We start from the raw sequence: 20,139 nt of genomic DNA, 5'->3' as shown, positions 1-20,139 counted from the left end.
CAATAAGCCAAGATCATAGTAAACATCATCACTCTACAGACTGTGGGTCTGTCATAGAAAAATGGAACTTACTTTCTTTCAAGAAGTCTGATAAGAGGAAGCATCTTTTGATTGAGTGCAGCCATTTTGGTGGGATTAGATTCAATCTCTGTACCACAGGAGATAAACTCTTCAAGAAACTTGCTAAAATTACAAACAATAGAAAAAGCCACCATTTTTTGGATAGTACAGTTTCCATTAACGTTACAAAGCACACTGCTAAACAGGTTAGGATTAATATGCATTACTTATTGCAAGTACAGATTTGCTCCCAGCCTGAAGTTTCACTCTGTCCCACAAGTACTCCCACAAGTGCTAAAAGCATGGCTCTTCTAGATTACTGAATGTTTCACTTTCAAAGTCCAGGTTTGGAGCTAACTTAGGAACTCAGAAAAAAATGCTCATACAATGCTAATACCATTGTCAGGAATTAGTTGTTATTAAACCAGAAATGACAGTAGTACTGCAGAAGAAAAATAATCAAAGTTAACTCACGAAGCCAACAGGTGCTCTAAATCCTTTTCCAGTGGTATACTCTGAAGAATAGCTTCAAGATGTTGGATGTAAATCTGATTCTGTGTCTCCTCAGGTTCTTCTTGTTCATCTAAGGACAACACATAATCATAAAAAATGAGCAATAGTTTGAGAATAACTCCTTCATACTGATTAAAGCTAATAGCTTGTACAGGCACCATCATTTGGTGAACCAAGCACATAACCTGAAGACCACAATGTTCATTGATTACTAGCACTAACTGTCTGTGAGCTGCTAGCAATGCTTTATACCAATGCCATTTAAATGCCAAAGGCTGTATTGCTACCAGTAAATTCAAGAATGCTTTGGAATGTTCCAGATGTGCTACCACAACCTGTGCCAGCAACTCCCTACAGCATTTCTTGGCGTGAATCCAGACCTTTTCAACAACAGAGCTTTCCCAGTCATGATTTGGCAGTTACAAGTCCACAGTGCAAACAGACTCAGTAGTGCAGACACAGGCTACTGCTGCATGCCAGTCAGCCTTGCTGTCCCAGACTGTTCCCAGGCACATTTAATTCCTCAGGTAAACACAGATCTCCACTACTTAAACTACATACAGAGTACACGTAATCTACCTAAAAATGATTTTGCAGTACTACAATACATCTCTAAGAGCCAGAAATTTCCTACATGAAAATTAAGTTACTGCTGAAATACAGCAAATCAACATTTAAATCAAAGCGATATAGATATAACAATGCCTAAAATATCCTCCTCTGTAGCGTCTGGGAAAAGAAAAAAAGCAACACACACACAAAAGCTCAATCAGGTCTTCACATGTATTGGCGCAGTTTTAATGGCAGAAGCAACTAAAACTACACAGCTACAACACTTATCACAGCCATTTGTCCTTAAGACTCAACAAAATTGTAAAAACGATGCTAACTTACCCGTATCACTTTTCATGACAGTGCAAACAAGGTGAGGCAACAGGTAACGCAGAAGAGGAGAGATATCATAGTCTGCTGAAAGGCCTTGCAAAAGTGTTACCAGTTCTGGGGTTTTGCACAGATAATTAAACGGCCTGCACAATGGAACAAGGAAATAATAATAAAAAAAATAAGTATGTATGTTCATCTGGGTTACCAACACTTTCAAACCACACAGACTTGATAAGAATTCAGCTGTCAGCATCAGGTAACAGCCACATTGTAAACAAATGCTGAAAAGATTCAAGGGTTTCCACTTCCTTATTGCCAGACGTTTATTGGTACATTTAATGTCCAAGAAGAAAAAGCACTAACTGTATCAGAGCAAGGCAGACAGATTGATGGGAACGAAATACTACATATACTTCCAGAAGAACACCTGACTTGTGAGACCAAAGAATTGGTGGTATAAAACCACTTATACTTCAAGTGTCAAACTATATGAACTCAAACCCCTTCCACTGAAGGAACAGAACTTCTTTTTTCCAAGCTATTCAAATAACCTCAAATTTGCACTACCATTATTACGCCAGCTTCTCTTCCAGGATTCCCACTTTCAAGAAAACCTCTTACTGGCAGGGTTCAGTTTTGCACAATGACAGCAATCCTTTACTGAGGGAAGTGGCAGGAGAGGCACCAAAAGATGACAGACTCACACCACTGAGACTCCTTAGCTGTAGTGAGCACACAAATTTTCGAAGTAAGCCAAAGAAACTTGGGAGCCCTTTGAAACGTCAAGTACCAAAATTTCAAATAAGAAAGTATCCCTTCAGTGAGAAGGATAAAAAAATCCAAACTATCAAAGTGTAGCCTGAGCTTTTAAAAAGTGGGAAACCCAATTCATGCAGACTTACTTCTTCCCAAGTTTGTCTCCTTTCTGAGTTTGTAGAAGTAGGTTCAAGCATGCCACGCCGTCCCTGACTAATGAGGGCACTTTAGATAATGTCTTGCTTATCTGTAACATCAAGGAATGCACCAAGGAAGTCTCCACTGTCACTTTTACTGTCATCTGGCAGATTATCATGTATGTTGCAGCTCTATAATCCTGTATAGAAGATTTCAAGCCCTAGGAAAAGAGATAAAGGTGGATTTTTAACACACACGAATTAAAAAAAAAAGTCCATTAACTTAAAAATAATTTCTTTCTCACATCCATGGAATTACACCACCTTCTTCTCCATGTGTTAATTTTTAAGGGATCTATAAATTCAACTTTGAAAAAGAAAAAGCTGTCATGCAGGGTGCACACACACAAAAGACACATTCACTAACTGTTGCTCTGACTGTTAACAGAGCAACAATCCTGGAGGAAAGAGGATATTAAAGCAGGCTGTACACCCTGACTCCATTTCCTCATTGTTTAGCACGACAAGTCTCTAAGGCAAAGAGGTTCATTCAAACTGTGTATCCAATTCTCACAGCTCCATTCCTCATGCAGAGTAGGAAACAGAGTTCTTAAAGTGCTCATCTGAGGTGTGAAAAATCATCATTATTCATGGACCTTCACCTGCCTGATGTTTCTAAGCATGCTAAGAGCGGTACAATACATTGCACATACAACGTCCCTCTTAAATGTTATCTGAAGACGCATGTCCGCAGAACACAGTACACTTCATCACACAGAAGGAAAACAAAGCTTCACGTACCTTTTGGATGTAAGGGAGCAGCATAGAGACTATACTGTCTGTTATCTTCTCTGCAGCTCCAAGAGCTGATACAATGGTGGAGGCATAAAACACAAGAAGAACTCTCAATTGAGCTGAGTTGCCAGGACACTCTGAAAAGACCTGGACCACAGAAAAATCAGTTGTTCAGACATCAGGAAAAGTGGAAACGCACATACGGCGTCCCCCCAAACCAGCAAAATCTCAGAACTCCAGCATGTAAGCTCTACCAGCTCCTGCTGGCACAACTCAAGTCATCACCTCCTCCTAGAAGCAACCCTCAGAGGTTACTGCTCCCCCTTGCAGACAAGGTAGAAGGAAATGGGTGCTGCTCCTCAGCTACTGTAGTTAATCATAATAAGGTAATCTAAATCACTTGTGATTCTGGTGTAATGCTCAAGACTGAGAACCGGACAGCCGAGAAGCTGACTGGTATATGTTTAATACCCCCCACTACATCTGTGAACAAACCCTGTTATTGTGCGTGCTTTGCTTAGTTTGACAGTACATGCATTCTAGTTCTCTAATGAAGTACTTTGAAGCAATACAGTATCTTTAAGTAATACAGTATTGCCAAATTGTTCTGTCATAGCTCATTGGTTCTCAGCCACTTCCTTGCAAGAATTTCTGACAGACTGTCATCTATACAAATAATAAGAAAAGAAATTGTCATTGTTTACTAATAAATTACTCCTTTTACTATTTGATATGTAATTCAAAATATTAGTAAATAGCATAATACTACACAAATACAAAGATGGGGAATACCAAGTGACAACAAACAAATAATTTTCTAGAATAAATGAACAACCTTCACGGATTTTGCCACCAGCCTGCAGATGAAATCCATGAAATCCAGGTCTTTGTAGCAGTGTGTAATGACAGTACCCCTTGCCAGTGGGACTCCAGGTTTCTTTACACGGTAAAAAAAAGTAAAATTAGAACACTCAAGGATAAAGTGAAGCACCCAAAGTAAAAATTAATATAATCTCTAAATTAATCCTACCGATCAGTTAACATCATTTAAACTGAAATAAGTAATGGAAACCCACACACTTCTCTGGAATTTTTTGTATCTACACCAAGACAGGCGATAAAGAGCATTACATATAATCTATATTCAAATAAACATATATTTTAGTAATTGACATATCTTCTCAGCAGTAGCAAATACTTGCACGTTAAAAGCATACTTTAACTTTGCCAAAACAAAGAGTAATTACAATCAAAGCTTTTTATAATTAGCTTTATATTTAAAGAAAGATGGCAGAAACAACAGGTGGGCATCCAGGCTCCACCCCTGCAATTAAATCTTTCAGTACAGTTCTACAACTAACCACATGAACAGGTGGGCCATATTCATAAACCTAGCAACAGAGTCAAGATATTATTAATAAAGTCCCTCATGTTTCTCCCAGCTTGCATCTGTTAAATACTTCACCCTTATTGGATCCATCCAATGCCATTTATGAGTTGGGCTGCTTATATTTAAAAGTTGAATAACTCTCACAAAGAGTTTAGTCTCATGATACGGCAGAACACAACCAATCAAACTATCTTGATTGTAGAGATGGATGTGAAATCTAAGGAAAAAGCATATATATACCGTTAAAAATTATCTGCAAGTCCAAAAAAAAGACCCAGCCATGTTGTCGTGGTTTAACCCCAGCCAGCAACTAAGCACCACGCAGCCGCTCACTCACTCCCCCCCACCCAGTGGGATGGGGGAGAAAATCGGGGAAAAAGAAGCAAAACCCACGGGTTGAGATAAGAACAGTTTAATAGAACAGAAAAGAAGAAACAAATAATGATAATGATAACACTATTAAAATGACAACAGCAATAATGAAAGGATTGGAATGTACAAATGATGCACAGTGCAATTGCTCACCACCCGCCGACCGGCACCCAGCTAGTCCCCCGAGCGGCGATTCCCCGCCCCCACTCCCCAGTTCCTATACTAGATGGGACGTCCCATGGTATGGAATACCCTGTTGGCCAGTTTGGGTCAGGTGCCCTGGCTGTGTCCTGTGCCAACTTCTTGTGCCCCTCCAGCTTTCTCGCTGGCTGGGCTTGAGAAGCTGAAAAATCCTTGACATTAGTCTAAACACTACTTAGCAACAACTGAAAACATCAGTGTTATCAACATTCTTCTCATACTGAACTCAAAACATAGCACCGTACCAGCTACTAGGAAGACAGTTAACTCTGTCCCAGCTGAAACTAGGACACACGTTCTTCTTAGAACACCTGGTTTACTTGCTTTTAAGCAAGATGAGATGATTGTCATACTGACTCAGACATACGGTCCACCTACAGTCGAGAATCCCAAGGTGGCTTCTAGCCTATATGTACTAGAGGAAAGAAACAGTGCTAGCTATTTTTTTCCTCACTCTCAATAATTTTAGGTCCCTATAGGACTTAAGATTATCTTAGTTTCTTCTGCATAGATTTCAATACTAAACCAGACATTACAATAATCTAGTATGAATTTCAGTATAATACATATATTAAAAAAATTTGATTCAAAGGTTTTATCAACAAAATCACCCACTCCTTCATGACATGAAATATTACACTTTCTGCATCTGGATAGGTTAATTTATATAAATAAATACAACATCATTTCACAAAATACTTCGTTTGTTTTTTCCTCACACCTTCCTACATAACCCTGAAATAAGAATACTCAGCTCATGTTATAATACAAGGGCATGCTATTCAAGGTTCACAGCTAATATTGAAAATTAGCTATTTTACACGGCCCATTTCTAAAAGCATATTACATAAATGTCTCTCTAGGTCCTCTGCAAGATGGCTAGAGCTGGGCAAACTTGGTGAAAGCCAGGCAAGGAAATAATTGCTTTTATACAGAATATCATGACAGATCAAATTTTTCACAGAAATTTATCAAAAGACAAAAATCTAATTGACAAAAAGGAACATCTGGCCCCATAAAGACTAAGCCCAAATGGATGTTTTTAACATTTTAACCTGTATTTTCAGAAAACTAAAGTAAAATTATTCAAAATGTCTTTCATTGGGGAAAAAAATCTGGCATTTCTAGTAGCCTTATCTATTGACATGTAGGATATTCAGTGGATTACCTGTGAATCAGCCATTCAAGGCACTTCTGGGCTGGCTTAAGCATAAAGTAAGGGGACAGGTGAATCAGGAACAATGAAATATTCTTATTCAGCTGCTGATTTACTGCTTTAGACTGAACACTGCGTTCCAGGCCTTTGGATGTGGAACTAAACAAACTGGACTGGAACACTTCAAATGAAGGATCAATCCCCATCAGCTCTTCTAAGCCAGTGCATCCTATGGAAAAAAATGGAAGAATGCTTTAAACGCAGCAGTTTTATTCAGCAGTCCTACTCATCTACCTCGTCACTGGCATATCCAACTTCTTTGCTGTACTGGTATATGTCATCCTCATTAAGCAAACCAAACCAAATAGTAAACAGGTCTAAGTCCAAAACTTTTGCTACACTTAAAGTATTTCTTCAGTGATGAAGAAAAAGAACATTAACAAGGATCAGCAGTGCGCTCTTGCAGCAATGAAGGCCAGCAGCATCCTGGGCTGTATTAGCGAGAGCGTAGCCAGCAGGCTGAGGGGAGGTGAGCTGTCCCCTCCATTTGTGAAATTGCATCTGGAGTACTGTGTACAATTTTGAGCTCATCAGTAGAAGAAAAACATTGCCATCTGGGTGTGAGTCCAGCAGAGGAACACCAAGACGTTCAGGGGACTTGAAAATAACATACAAGGAAAAGGAGGAACTGGGTTTGTTCCGTCTGGAGAAGAGAGAGTCAAAAGGAAATATTACTGCTGTCTGCAAGTACTTAATGGGACATAGTGTAGGTTACGAAGAAGATGGAGCCAGACTCTTCTCCGAGATGCACAATAGAAGGATGGGAAGCAACAGATGCAGTATGGATAGTTTTTTTTTTTTTTTTTTTTTGAACACTGGGGTGGTCAAACACTGGATCAGAGGCCCAATATTGGATCAGAGACCATAAAACCTCCATTCTCAAACTCAGCCGAACAAAGGCCTGAACAACCTGCGCTAACTAGCCCTGTGCTCAGCTGGGTTAGCACCAAATGACCTTCAGAGGTCCCTTCCAGCCAAAATTATTCTGTGATTTTACACAGATGAAGCAAGCAAAGGTACCTCTTTGAATAAATTAAAATACAATATTCCATGTACACCACTGGAAAACCATTGGAATGATTTCTTTCTTTTATACAAGCTTGTAAATATTAATGGCTAAGCACAAAGCAGACAAACTCAGCTGAAATAAAGAAACCAGGCAGCTGGCTGAAATATGGGAGAAATAAATGATTACAGGCAGCACTTCTATAGTAACTACTTGAGAAACTAAAAAATACTCTGTGTTGCATCAAAGACATATATATCTACAATCTTGTTACTTAAAACCGATATACGATATCAATCTTTCTGTTTTTAGAAAACAGCTTTCTTATTCAAGAAGTATCACATTCCTGGGTAAAGTTCTCTATCACAAACGGACAGAAATAAGCACAAAGGCTATGAAGTGTGCAAACACAGCAATGGTTTCTGCCACTTTACATTATTTGTGGCCATAATGTTACCAAAGAACGGGGTGTCAGCACATTTTCATTAAATCACAGCATTCAGGCTGGAAGGGACGTTGGGAGACCCTTTAGTCCAAGGGTCTGCTCAAAGCAGGGTTAGCCCTGAAATCAGACCAGGTTGCTCAGGGCATTATCCAACTGGGGTTTTCAAAAGGACAGAGAGCACAACCTCCCTGGACAACCTGTTCAACTGCTTGACTGTCCTCATGGTGAAAAAGCTTTTCCTTATATCCAGTTTGAACCTCTATTGTGTTAACCTATGTCCACTGTCTCCCATCCTCCAGCCATGCATTCCTCTGGACAGCGTGACCCATCTTCTTGAAACCTCCTCAGAGGTATTGGCAGGCTGCTGTTAGACCCCTCAAAACCATCTCTGCTCCAGACTGAAGGAGACCAGAGACATTCCTCCCACCAACCCCCTCTTACGGGGCAAATTCTCCAGCCCTTGACCACCTTGGGGCCCTCAACTCTTCCCAATCACCTGACCCTTCACGTGCCCAGAAATGGGCTCCAGCAGGACCTGCTCCCCGATTTTCCCATGGACTGGGGTGAGGCTGACCAGCCTGCAATTTCTTTAATTACCTTTTTGGCCTTTTTTTGCATACGGGTTTGCCTTTCCCGCCGATCTTTCTCCAGCAGTTTTTTGGATAGACGATTTTTAAAACCGCTGGCGTCTGAACGGCCAAACTCACCGATGGCAAAAAACGTGTCCCTGTCGATGCCAGCAGCCTCCTTGCCGCTGAAGAGCAGTGACGCGACCTCGCTGCGGTTGAGGAGGCTGGCATCGCTCTGGGGAAGCGCCAGCCGCTTCAGCTGCTCCGCCAGAGACGTCATAGCTTCGTGCTTCCAGGGAAGGAGCCTCCAAAGAAACCTAACGGAAGAAAACCAACGCAGGCCCGCGGATAAAGCAGTCGCACGGAGACACGCCGTCTCTCTCTCCGCCCCCGCTCCCGGTGCAGGCCCCGCTGCCAGCTGCCCCTCGGGGGTGCACACACGCGGGGATGGGCCGGACCCAGCCGAGCCGGGGAAGAAGAGGGAGAGCGGCAGGCGGTGGCACGGGCCCCCATCCCGATCCCGATCCCGATCCCGATCCCGATCCCGGTCCCGGTCCCGGACACCGACCTGCCTCCGCGCCGCTCCCCGCCGGGCCCCACGTGGGCTGCGCGCGCCGCTAACCCGGAAGCAGCGTCTCCAGCGGAACGGGAAGTTCCCGCCCCCTCTCCTCAGGGCGGTGAGGCGGGAGCGCCCCTGAGCCGGCGCCGCCTGCAGGCGGGTCTCCGTGAGGGAGGCGGGCGTTGGGGCCGGGGTCGGGCGTCCGGGCGGGTGCCTCGGAGCTCAGCCTCCGTGTGGAGGCTCGGTGCCGGTGTGGGGCGGGGGCCAGCCTGTCGGTGCCGGGGAAGCAACCGGTGGAGGCGAGCAGTCGAGGTGTGAAGGCCCGCGGCGCCGGCGGGAGAAGCCTCAGTGAGGTGTCTGTGGCGAGGCGTGCTGCTGGCTGTGTGCTGAGCCCAGCGAGGCAACAGCCCGGGCTGCGGGTGGGGGATCCACTGAACACGGTCAGCGTGTCTTAACAGTAAGGGCGCGCACAACTGGAGTTGTTCCACCTTGGGATTTTTCCCCATCTGGAATGAGTGGTGCTAGGGGAAGTGCAGGACTGCCATGACTTGAAAGCTACTGTGGTGTGTATGAGCTAGATGCCAGTTGCAGAACCACAGAACTATGTAGGTTGGAAGAGTCCTCTAAAAGTTGTCTGATCTAGCCCCAGAGCAGGGCCAGCTTAGAGCAAGTTGCCCAGAGTTTTGTCCAGTTGCGCTTGGAGTATCTCCAAGGATGGAAATTCCACAGCTTCACTGAGCCTCTCATCCAAGGTTTGCTTATTCTCAGATTAAAAAGAAATTCCCAGTATTAAAAACCATGATGTCTCCCACCAGTTTGCATTGAAGGCTGCAGGGTTCTGCACCTGGAAGTCGGTGCACAAAAGCCAGAAAGGGAACATGGCTTGTGACAAACCAGGAGGAGCCTCGGGGGAGCGGAAATATGATTTCAGTTGATGTCAGTGGATGGACAAGATAATACCAAATATAACAATTCCAGCACCAGATCCATAAAATTATTTCCATATATTGTTGAGAAGCTGTATGGCTATGGCAGAAATAACAAAATTGTTCACATAGTAAAGGTGCCTTATTTGACAATCATTTAGCATAAAGTAGAAATACAAAAAGCTGGCAAAAGCTTAGGGTTGCAGAGAATTGTTTGATTGCTTAATTTTATCCGTGAGGAGTATCCACTGATTTCAACAAGACTCTTTGCTTGTATTAAGTTAAAGATTTGTAGGAGTGGGAGCAGAGAGAGGAAATGAAGCTGGATGTCTGACTTTGTGCCTGATTATATTTGCTGGTGACTTGTCAGAGAGCATGTATTAACTATATATCGTGTTACTTGTGACATGGTATTATCTGGTTGTAATGATGGCAATTGCTGAGCTGTTAAGGGTTGCTACCACTGCAGTTACAACAGTGTTAAGGTGTTTGGAGGATATTACTGATTTAATGGGTTTGCTATTATTTTTCTGGTTGTTCTAATGCTGAGATTCTGATCATCTAGCAAATGAGCAGGCTAGGGGTGGTGCAGACCAATTTATTACACTTTTTTCACATTCCCCATGGCTTCTGTGCATCTTTTTGCTTTATGAAGCCTTCATGTGACCTTATTTTTAGCATAGTTTAAACCTGCATAGATATGCATGTTTGCATGTCTAAAAATACCTAACATTAAAATCTGTAGACTTTGGAAAGGACAGAAAGCTGTTTCTGAAAAAGAAAACTAGTCATTTTTTAGAAATGTGGTTCATTATTTGAATACTCTAGCTAGAAAGATAAACTAGAAGTTGTAAATGCTGAAATGTGTTCAGGTTTTCTAGTACTCCTATCCCACTCTATTCTTTCCCATGGAGAGCTGCAAGACAGAGGTTTTATACCTTTGTGCTTTTTGTTCCATCCTTGTTTGGTTTCAGAGTAAAGCTGGGATTCCCTCTTGAGGTTAATTGGAGGAACAGAGACACCTTCTGCAGAGGGAAAAATATTTCTTCTCAATTTAATTCTAAAAAAGCGTTTCCTGGGAAAAATATAAAAACAGAAAGTCTATTAGGAAATATGCTTAGTTGGCTTTGTGATTCCCCAGAGGTAAGGCTGAATATCACAGAGATTTGCTCCATGCTGGACTACAAAGAGAAGCTTTCCTGAACTTAAATCCAAGCCTGTTTCAACCAGTCCCTTTAGCTTCTCAATGCCTACATCATCACATAGCTAGTCTGTATGGGTGGAATTCTCATAGCTGTACTACAGCTGAGATCACCTCTGCTGATGGCTGCTGTTAAAACTGCATTTGACAGATTAGACTGTCTGTTAAAAAATCTTGAAGTCTTAGAATATAAATTGTCATTTGCTAATTTTTTTTTATTATTATTTATTATCTATATATGGAAAAAAGTGCTTTGTTTCAAGTGTTTTCTGAAAGCCTATTCACTCGTAAGCATTGGTGTATTTGAAAAGATTTGATTGAGAAATGCAAACGCTATTAAACTTTTCATGTTCTTTATGTCTGGGTAAATTTGTGCTACTGCTGGAGCAAATACAACTGATGTCTTTGTATAAATACAGATCTGCTCTTTATATTCCTTTCCTTCCAGCTCACGTCACCAGCTGTGATATATACAGCTATATCTACCTTGGTAAGTAATGCAACCCACTAGGAGGAAATTTGTTGAATGAAGTGGTGCTGAGGAACCCTCGTCACACTGTGTGCATTTCAGAGGTTTTATGCAGACTAGATCTTGTTCTGCCCTGGAGACCAAATTCCCATTAGGTGCGTTCCTGGAATGCATGTTCTGGTTTGGTTTCATGTGTAGGCAACAGATGGGGAGGAATTTCATTTAAAGAGGAAAAGGGAATCACTTCTGAAACAAAAAAGGAGTGTTTGGTAGCATTCAATTGTAATATATGAAGATGAAGGTAAGGAATTGAGTACTACCTGTACAATTTACTGTTTACATACAAAGTTAGAGAGTGTATGTATTAAGTACTCTTAAGTACTCTCAAAAGCTTGTTAATTCATTTGCTAAGATGATGCTTCTTTTTCTGTCTTGTACCACCTCCCATAATCTAGTGAGCCACCATGATTTTGGATTGCTAAAACAGTTCTGAAGGAGATGAAAGAGAGCCACCTTCTGTGTGCTTCACCATCGCTTGCTAATAGTCTTTGTATGTTCGCTGACATTTCCCCATGCCATTTCTAATAGGGAATGTGACAGTGCCTGACATCTAAAATATGATCTGATTGCAGCATAATGAAGTAATATTAAAACCTTTCTAGGATATGCAAAGGAGACTGTAACTTCCTTAGAGTGTATCAAGTTCTCTAACTTTTTAAGTAAAAGTAGGTGTTAAGAGATGTGTGTGTTTAATGTGGGTATGTGCATGCTAAATGGCCTGTAAACTGATCTGTGTTCTGGAGCACTGGCTTGAACACCTTGTAAGCCAAGGTAGTCTTATTTTCAAGGGATATATTTTGTTTTGCTATTGGTTGTAGGAGGCATGCCAAAGTTTTGTAGTTTTGGAGGCTGTGCAGTTAAATCTGCTACTCTGAGCTAATCTGTGTCCTTTGTTCTTAATTAATGTACGTATCTGCTCCCTATTGGAAGTTTATAAGAATACATCTGTGGTCTCTGAATTTATAAAGTTACTGTAATTATCAGGAAGAACAGTGCTTGTTGTGTATTTTAAGGCTGCAGTAATGTATTTTTCTCTGTTTTCAATTCTTTCTGCTCTCTGTGACAATGCAGCAGTCACTGTTCACCTGTGGACATTGTGCAATAATGAGACAGTACTGTTCTGCAGTGTATACATTGATAAGGCCTTGAGGCCATTATTCCCTTGGCTAGGCTTTTGTTAGAAGCAAAGAGATTGGAGCCATTGTATCATGTCGCAACGCAAGAGAGTTAAGATTTGTTTTCCCTATCTACCCTTCCTCCCCTAAGGGCTTGATCTTTTTATGCTTACATTAGTGAAACTCAGGAGTAATTCTGATGAGGTCAGTGGAGTTACATGAGTGCACGGCTGATGTAACTGGAGGCAGAAACAATCAAGCATAATTCGGTGGTGGTTGATATTACAGAGAATTGCAGTTCTTATTGCTGGAACAGGACTGAAGAGGGAATAATTCTTCAGTTGAACTGAAGGGCTAGAAGAACCTTCCTTGCTAGGCAGTGTATCAAGCACATCATCAACTTACTGACCACTGTGGCAGGCAGTATCATGTTTCCTTGGCTTTTCTTGGAAAATCTATTGCAGCTTCCCCCAGCCATAAATTCTCATGTGTAGCTGCATTCCAGATCTAATAATAAATAGAAACCCTCTGGATGGGGTGGCAGGAAGCTATTTTGGGGGTTTTACTGTATTAAAGGCTTTCTGATGTGGTAATATAAACTGAGGACTTTTGAATCAAAATTGTTGTAAAGGAAGCTTTTTAATATATATTCTAGATAAGAAGAAATAAACCCCGAATAAACAAACTAGCTTCAGCTAGGCACATGCAGAGAAAGCATCGGCTTGAAAAGGGTAGGCAATAGTCATCTCTGTAATTCCATTTGTATCGTCTCAAGGTAGGTCTAGTTTGTCCCAAAAGCATCAGAGAGAGTAAGGAAGACAAATGGAGATGGTGAAAAATGGAAGAAAAAAGCAGTCCTTTCAGTGCTGAGCTACTTGATGAATTGTGATTTTGTTTATTGTATAAAAAGTCAACTAGAAAGTTGGATTTTAACAACTGCACAATTGTTGCAGTGAAAAATAGGAAACTGTCTCTCATGATTGCTGTGACTGTGATAGTCCTTTGTCATGATTTGATATTTATTAGGCTGGGAAATATGATACTGTGTGTATATGTTAGCTGTTTATTATTATGAAAAGATAGCTGTGCCAGACAATCTACTGAGAGAGTAGGTGTCATAGATCTACTGTGTGGTAGTTGTGAGTCACATTGTTTAATGCATTGGGAGAACTTGGTAATCGGAGTGTAGCAATGTCGCCATTAGGGACTTGGATGTAATAAGCAATAAGGAGAGTGTTGTGTACTAGACATGTCTCATCTTTCATAGCAGTGCTCTAAACAGTAAAAGAGACAATAAACTGAAGGATGGGGAGAAGGAAAAAGTGATCAATATGGAACATGGTTAACACAGCATGCTTTTCTTACTACAGTATACCGTCTTGCTATCGCCTCCCTCAATTGCCTGTTATTCAAGCAACTGACAGGCGTTGGAGTAGCAGTAGATCTCATATGGTGCAACTACCCATTCCTGACCTGCAGCTGTTCAAAAATCTATTTGTTTGTCAGCCAGCCATTTGCTGTTTTTTTTTTTTTAAATGCCGAGATGAATCGCAGCTCTTTCCCTGAAGGAGAAATAGTGTCATTCCTATCCAGATGCACTAAATACAAATTTCAGCCATTTGCCAGGCTGGCCGTTGAAGGCAGCGCTGCTTTCATTTTTTCATTTGCCCCAGTCACTGCCAGTCCATGGGCCTTTTCCATACCTGGTGAATACCTGGTTTGAACTAGAATGAGCTCACAACTTTATATGATAATGCCTGAAAACAGTATGATCCACATTCAGTAGCAGAGGGGAGAAAATATATCTGCCAGTTTTGCTGTTCAGTTATATTCAGTTACATATTTTTATTTATCCACTTTCTGAAGTTTATTGATTTTACATATTTTTGTGTAGGAATGAGTTATGCATTCATGTAATGCCTAGCACAGTGGCACTGTGAACACTGGGAACAACTGAACATATCTTAATGTATGTATATATGCATATATATGTGAGAGATATTAATACTATAATATTTAAAACGTATTAGGCTTTTGGATTTGCTTTCATTGTGCATTGGAAACTGTTCATGCTGTTATGTTGTTATGTATCTTGGGAATTCCTGGGGAAAAAAACTGTTATTAGAAGAAATAGTGTGTTTGATTTAGATGGTGAGGGCATGCAGCTGAGTTTTACTGATAAGCCTAGATCTCCAGCTTTGCTGATTTACTAGAGGTGCCATGTTTTCAGAGTTAAAATAGTGGCCCTGCTCCCTCAAGATGATGTAAAGACTCTGCTGCCTTTCATAAGACAGTCTTGACAACTGGAAATGTTCTTGATAACAGCTAATAACTCTTACTGACAAAAGTATATGTCAATGTTTTCTCCAGTGCATTTCTTACTCCCTGTCATTCTGCATGTATTGTGTATGCCAGTGACTTAAGAGAGTTCCCTGCAGAGAAATTACTGGAGAGAGACTTAGAGGCCCAGTGACATCAGAGGCAATTCCTTGGACACACTGAGAGGAGGGTGTGATTTCTGCAGAAGGCTTGACAGGCACTTAGTGTAGTGGGTAGGAAGGCAGTCTTGAACATGTGGTGAAGGGGAGTGTGTGGTGCTAAGAATCAGGTGATTCTGCCACTGATGCTGATACACCTCTTTTAAATAAGCCCGGTGGCCAGAGACAAAACAGTTCCTGCTGCGATGCTCTCAAATACTGCACAGGAAAGGTTACACTTCAAAATCTTTCTCCCTTTACTTGTGGTAGGATCCCTTTGGTTTGCAATACCTGCTGATTCTTAACAGTATGGTCATGTATGTGCCTTGTTTTAGTCTGTAGAGGGGAACAAAACATTTTAAACAATTTATGACTCATTTAATCTTTCCAATGTGCCCAGTCTGTCTGTGTCACTGTAACACATTTAAGACTCTTTTGTGTGAACCTACAACAGACAGATCTAAGATGCAAAACATGATGATCTTTTTTGAGCAGAAGCTGTAGTGGTTATGTAACTGTTAGGCTGCACTGGAAACCATTAGTGCTTTCCTTAACATTTTGTATGAACTGCCTTCCAATTCAGAACTCATTTATAATTACTTAATTCATAATGTATTTATAATTAGTTGCAGAGCAGATATCTTAGAAGGACATCGAGTTCACAAGTCAATTAATGGTGGACCGTGCCAGAGTTAAGTTTTCCAAGCAGTCTTAATTCAGCTGCTTTGTATGTATCACAATGCAGACTTTAATTGCATAGTCACAAGCTACTTTTTCTCCAGAAATCCTGCTTTGTTCAGTGTATTGTATAAGCAGTGCTCTACAACATTGATTTCTCTTTTTTATTCAATGCAGGTCTGTTGCACTCAGTTGAAGCATGTTCCCAAATACATAATTTATTATTTTCAGCTCTGGTCATCACACTATTTGTACTTGTCTTCAAATATTCCAAATCTGTTGGGTATTTGATTTTCACATACTTCCTTATACTTCACAGCATTAGTATTATTCCTGGTCTACAGAAAGAAAACTGAGGCACATGTTCCAAACTGTCCATAGTTCCATTTCCCCATCCAGTGGATAGTTTTAGGATAATGAATGCTGGTACTATGGAATTTGTCTTTTCCCTAAAGTGCTTTACAGAGTACAATTACATACTGTCTTTTTGCCCACTGAGTAGACCTGGTGGTTTGAACATTTAGGCCCAGCAGAATCCTATATTTGCCTGATATTTCCATCATGCATTGTTTTAAATATTCTCTTCTGCAATTGAAAGTGCAGTCTATGACCCTCCTGACTTCCACCACTGGTACTTCAACAGTAAAAAAATCAGGCCGTACAAATTTAGGGCCCAACCAGCCTCATTTTCCATAGGTCATCTGTGTGCCAGGGTTACTGATGAAGGAGGTATAAGGGGGATTGCTGAGCCATGGGGAACAAAGAAAAAGTGTCTTGGTGTTCTAGAAGCACATTCATAACTGAATAGTCTCCTGTAGAGAAGTCCAAGATATATTTGAATCCATCCGTTTGAACAGCAAAATAAACTTTCTGCCGAATACCTGTGGAGCCTTACAGCCTATAAGAGTTGGCTCACTTTGTCCTAGTTGCTGACTCTACCTCCAGTAACTATTGTCCATATGAACTGGAGAAATACCTAGAACAGCATCTGGCTTGGAAAAAAAACCCAAACAACACCCTCTTGAATTTGGTTCAGTTATGAAATTCTGGAAGATAACAGCTATTCCAGATTTAACTATGGGACACAACAGAGATCTAGACCGTACATTATCACAACTTGACTGCATTTATCCTGTAGACAAACTGGTTTCAAAGTGAAGAAACATGAAAATACTCTCCTCTCCTTCTTTGCTTATGCTAAACTGGACTTATGCAGGGAGAGAGGTGAGCCAATTAAGAAACAAAGGACTTGTCCACATTCAGAGGGATTGAGAGTATACAAGAGCCTTCACCATGGTAGGTTATTGCTGGTAGATCTCAAGAGCAACCAGTCTCGTACTGGAAAGTATGTCATGTAAAACTGATACCCGTTGCTCCTGAGATGAGAATACAGCCAAAGTTAGTGAGAGAGATCATAGTTGGACAGGGAACAACTGTCTTCAGAACAGGAATTGGAAAGTTCAGGCCTTGCTGCTTTCATGTCAGGCATGGCAGGAACATTGCTCATTTTCTCAGTGCTGATTCTTAGTACAGCTAAGTGTCAGAGTAAAGCTTTGTTGGACAGGATGTAAGGACAACAGTTCTGGAAAAGGAAAACTTGCACTATACATGTTGCAAAAAGAACATGTTATCCCTGTTTGGCAGTAATTCAGGCTGCACCTAACGCTGCCTTATACAGGGATGAATTTGCCCCTTTTACTAATCTTTGTATTGCTCCTGTGGCATGAATAATAAGTAGCTAGTATTCATTTTTACAGATTGGCAATTTATTCAAGCAGGTAGCCTTCTTGAGTGTGTAATTTCATTGATGTTAGTGAAATTACATTGGTGTATATGGAAAGAGAAATGAGGGGATTGAGACTGCAACTTGTCTAAGGTCATTCAGTCAATCTGTACAAATGCTGAGTTTAGAACACAGCAGTGTCTGGTATCTAGTGCCCATATCCTGTGCCTGTAATCTCTATCTCATACCTCAGTGATTTAAAACCTGCCAGGTCTCATCTGTGCCCCTTAGATAATTATTGTCTGGAAACTCTGACTTAGTTGATGGTGTATGTTTCTAGATAAATAAAGGCTATGCATTCCTTATCTCACACACACATCTCTGTTCTCTTTTCTCAGTGTGACCAAAACTATTGCTGAATAATGTTGTGCTTTTTTAGACAAGTAGTCTCAGGTAAATCAGTTATGGGTCACAGGCTGGCTCACTAAGGGATTCTTTTAACTGGTTGTATTCATGAAGTACAAATTGTATAGTCAGTTGCAGGCTTTCTCATTGCCCTAGTTGCACAGTTTCTTCCTTGCTTAGTATCTTTGCGTGATAAGGCTAAGCCAACATAAAACAGGAAGATGGCCAGGATTCTGAGAACACATGATGGTGTGCAGGTTTCTTCAGAAGGTTTGTAATAGGCCATGCTATATCCCTAGTCCTGCCCCTTGCATTCTCATGACTGAACCATTTTTAAAATCCTGAATCCGTCTCACCATTTTTTCCGATCTTATGCCAGCACTATTTGTAGTTTCCCCACCTGTTACTGTGTGTTATTACGTTGTAACTGTCTGTGTATTGCTCTACAATTTCAGTGTGCTAACAGACTGACTGCAGTGTTGTATATAAATTACGATATACATTTCCCAGTTTTTCCTTTGATGTTACATTTCTAACCTGCGCGAAGCACCTATCAAAGCTTCTGATATTATTTAGGTCCTGATCTAATCTGTCTTCATGAGTTGCATCTACCCAGACAAGAACCATTAAACACAAAAGGCACCCTCAAGAGGCTCAAGGGATAAAGGAGTTCGGGTATCATGGTTTCTTCTGAAATATTTAGTAGAAATATGTCAGAATGTGAGGTCTGAGGGCTCTTCTCATTCATGAAAGCTGTGATCTTGTGCAGTGCTGCCTGGCAGCAGCCATCCCTGGAGGGTTTGCCCTCTGCTACCCTACATCTTTCAGCGCTCACATTGCAGTTTGTGATTGTTATGTATCACGGTACTGCCTAGTGATACTGTGGCAGAGACCAGATGTTCAATGTTTCCTACTGATACCTGCCTTGAAGCCTCTCTGAGAACCAGGACCATCTGCTGTGCAGGCTACAAGGCTGCAAGTGTGGCCCTAAAAACAGTAGGGACATCCCCTCCAGACTATGAGGGACCCTGAATGCCTGAGCAAGCCTGACGTGCTAGAATAATGCTAGGCATTTTTGGGTGCAGGCTACATACAGACCTGAGAGACAAACATGGAGGTGAAGGGCGTATGGTAGGTAGGCTCCTCAGGGCTTTTAGACAGAAAAAGCCTCTGCTCCAGAGGATTTATGTTCTAGGTGGACATCAAGGATCAAAGGAAACACTGCTGACACTGTTTTAAAGACGGGAGAGTGCAGCACCACAAGCTTGTTTCTCTCAGTGAGAGTAGACTAATAGACCAACTTTTAGCTTTTGGGGAAAATTTTATCTGAACTGACTTGCTTAAGGTCACATAGGGCATCTTAAGCTGGTATGGATCACCCCATGTCTCAGCCCCGTGATTTTCCTTCCCCACAAAGGGTTGGCAAAAGCCAGTGATCTCAGTGCAGTCAGCATTTTCTCCATACTCCTGAAGCCCAAGCTATGCTTTGGTAGTATTTGTCTGTCCTATAAATGTTTCTTGCTACACTTCATCCATGGCTGAATTTCAGGGACAGAGTAAGTCGTCTCTATATATAGCTGATGATACACTTTGGGATCTTCTGACAATGTCAGTTGTTACTATGAAGCCAGTAATGCACTTTTTCAGCTCTTTCTCCATTTTTATTTCCAAACCTGTCATTTGAAATGGTATACTTTAAAAAAAAAAATTATAATGTATACTTAGCTTCTGTATAATTAATATCACCATGCATGAGTAGCATGGGGATTTTTCAGAGTCAAAGTTTGTGCCTCTTGGTGCTAGATGTGGGAGGGCTAATATGCTCAATGCCCATGGTGCTTTTCCTTAGCTCAGACAAAATCAGAATTTTGGTTCCCAGATGTATGCTTCTCTTTCTCTGCTCTCTTTCTGCCTCCCTTCTGTATGTGTTCATTTTGGGAATATGAAGCAAGTGTAATGTCTGTTCATTATTATCTTTACATATTGAATTTAATTCCTTGGCTTTTTCCTGAACTTACAAAATAGTGTGTTTCTAACATTGGAGAAGGTCAGTTGTGTTTATTGTATTGGAAAAAAAAAAGGGTTATTTCTCCCAAACTTTAATAAAAAATAAATACATTTTATAACACACTCTACCTTTCTGCTTAGCTTTGTTTGGGAAATTTCTGCATAATTTTTAAC

The 20,139-nt window shown here is 41.1% G+C and overlaps 1 protein-coding gene across 5 annotated transcripts in view; it reads right to left on the bottom strand.

Moving 5' to 3' along the window:
* HEATR1 (HEAT repeat containing 1) overlaps positions 1–8,985 on the bottom strand; it is a 39,950-nt gene extending 30,965 nt beyond the window's left edge. For all 5 annotated transcript variants that reach the window (XR_005933795.1, XM_030035925.2, XM_030035926.2 and 2 more), the window contains exons 1-10: positions 8,914–8,985; positions 8,484–8,662; positions 6,278–6,494; positions 4,612–4,753; positions 3,982–4,083; positions 3,153–3,293; positions 2,361–2,572; positions 1,468–1,601; positions 535–643; positions 73–183 (exon numbers count right to left, since the gene is read on the bottom strand). Coding sequence is in view for 4 of the 5 variants with exons in the window: in XM_030035925.2 (XP_029891785.1) it covers positions 73–183; positions 535–643; positions 1,468–1,601; positions 2,361–2,572; positions 3,153–3,293; positions 3,982–4,083; positions 4,612–4,753; positions 6,278–6,494; positions 8,484–8,625 (1,310 nt within the window). In the remaining variant the exon portion in view is untranslated. The remainder of the gene's footprint in view (positions 1–72; positions 184–534; positions 644–1,467; positions 1,602–2,360; positions 2,573–3,152; positions 3,294–3,981; positions 4,084–4,611; positions 4,754–6,277; positions 6,495–8,483; positions 8,663–8,913) is intronic.
* Positions 8,986–20,139: the final 11,154 nt, after the last annotated feature.

This window comes from Aquila chrysaetos, chromosome 13 (genome assembly GCF_900496995.4).
Source record: "Aquila chrysaetos chrysaetos chromosome 13, bAquChr1.4, whole genome shotgun sequence".
In the NCBI taxonomy this organism is placed as follows: domain Eukaryota; kingdom Metazoa; phylum Chordata; class Aves; order Accipitriformes; family Accipitridae; genus Aquila; species Aquila chrysaetos.
The sequence above is the reverse complement of the archived record's forward strand: the minus strand, read 5'-3'. Positions and strand labels throughout refer to the sequence as shown.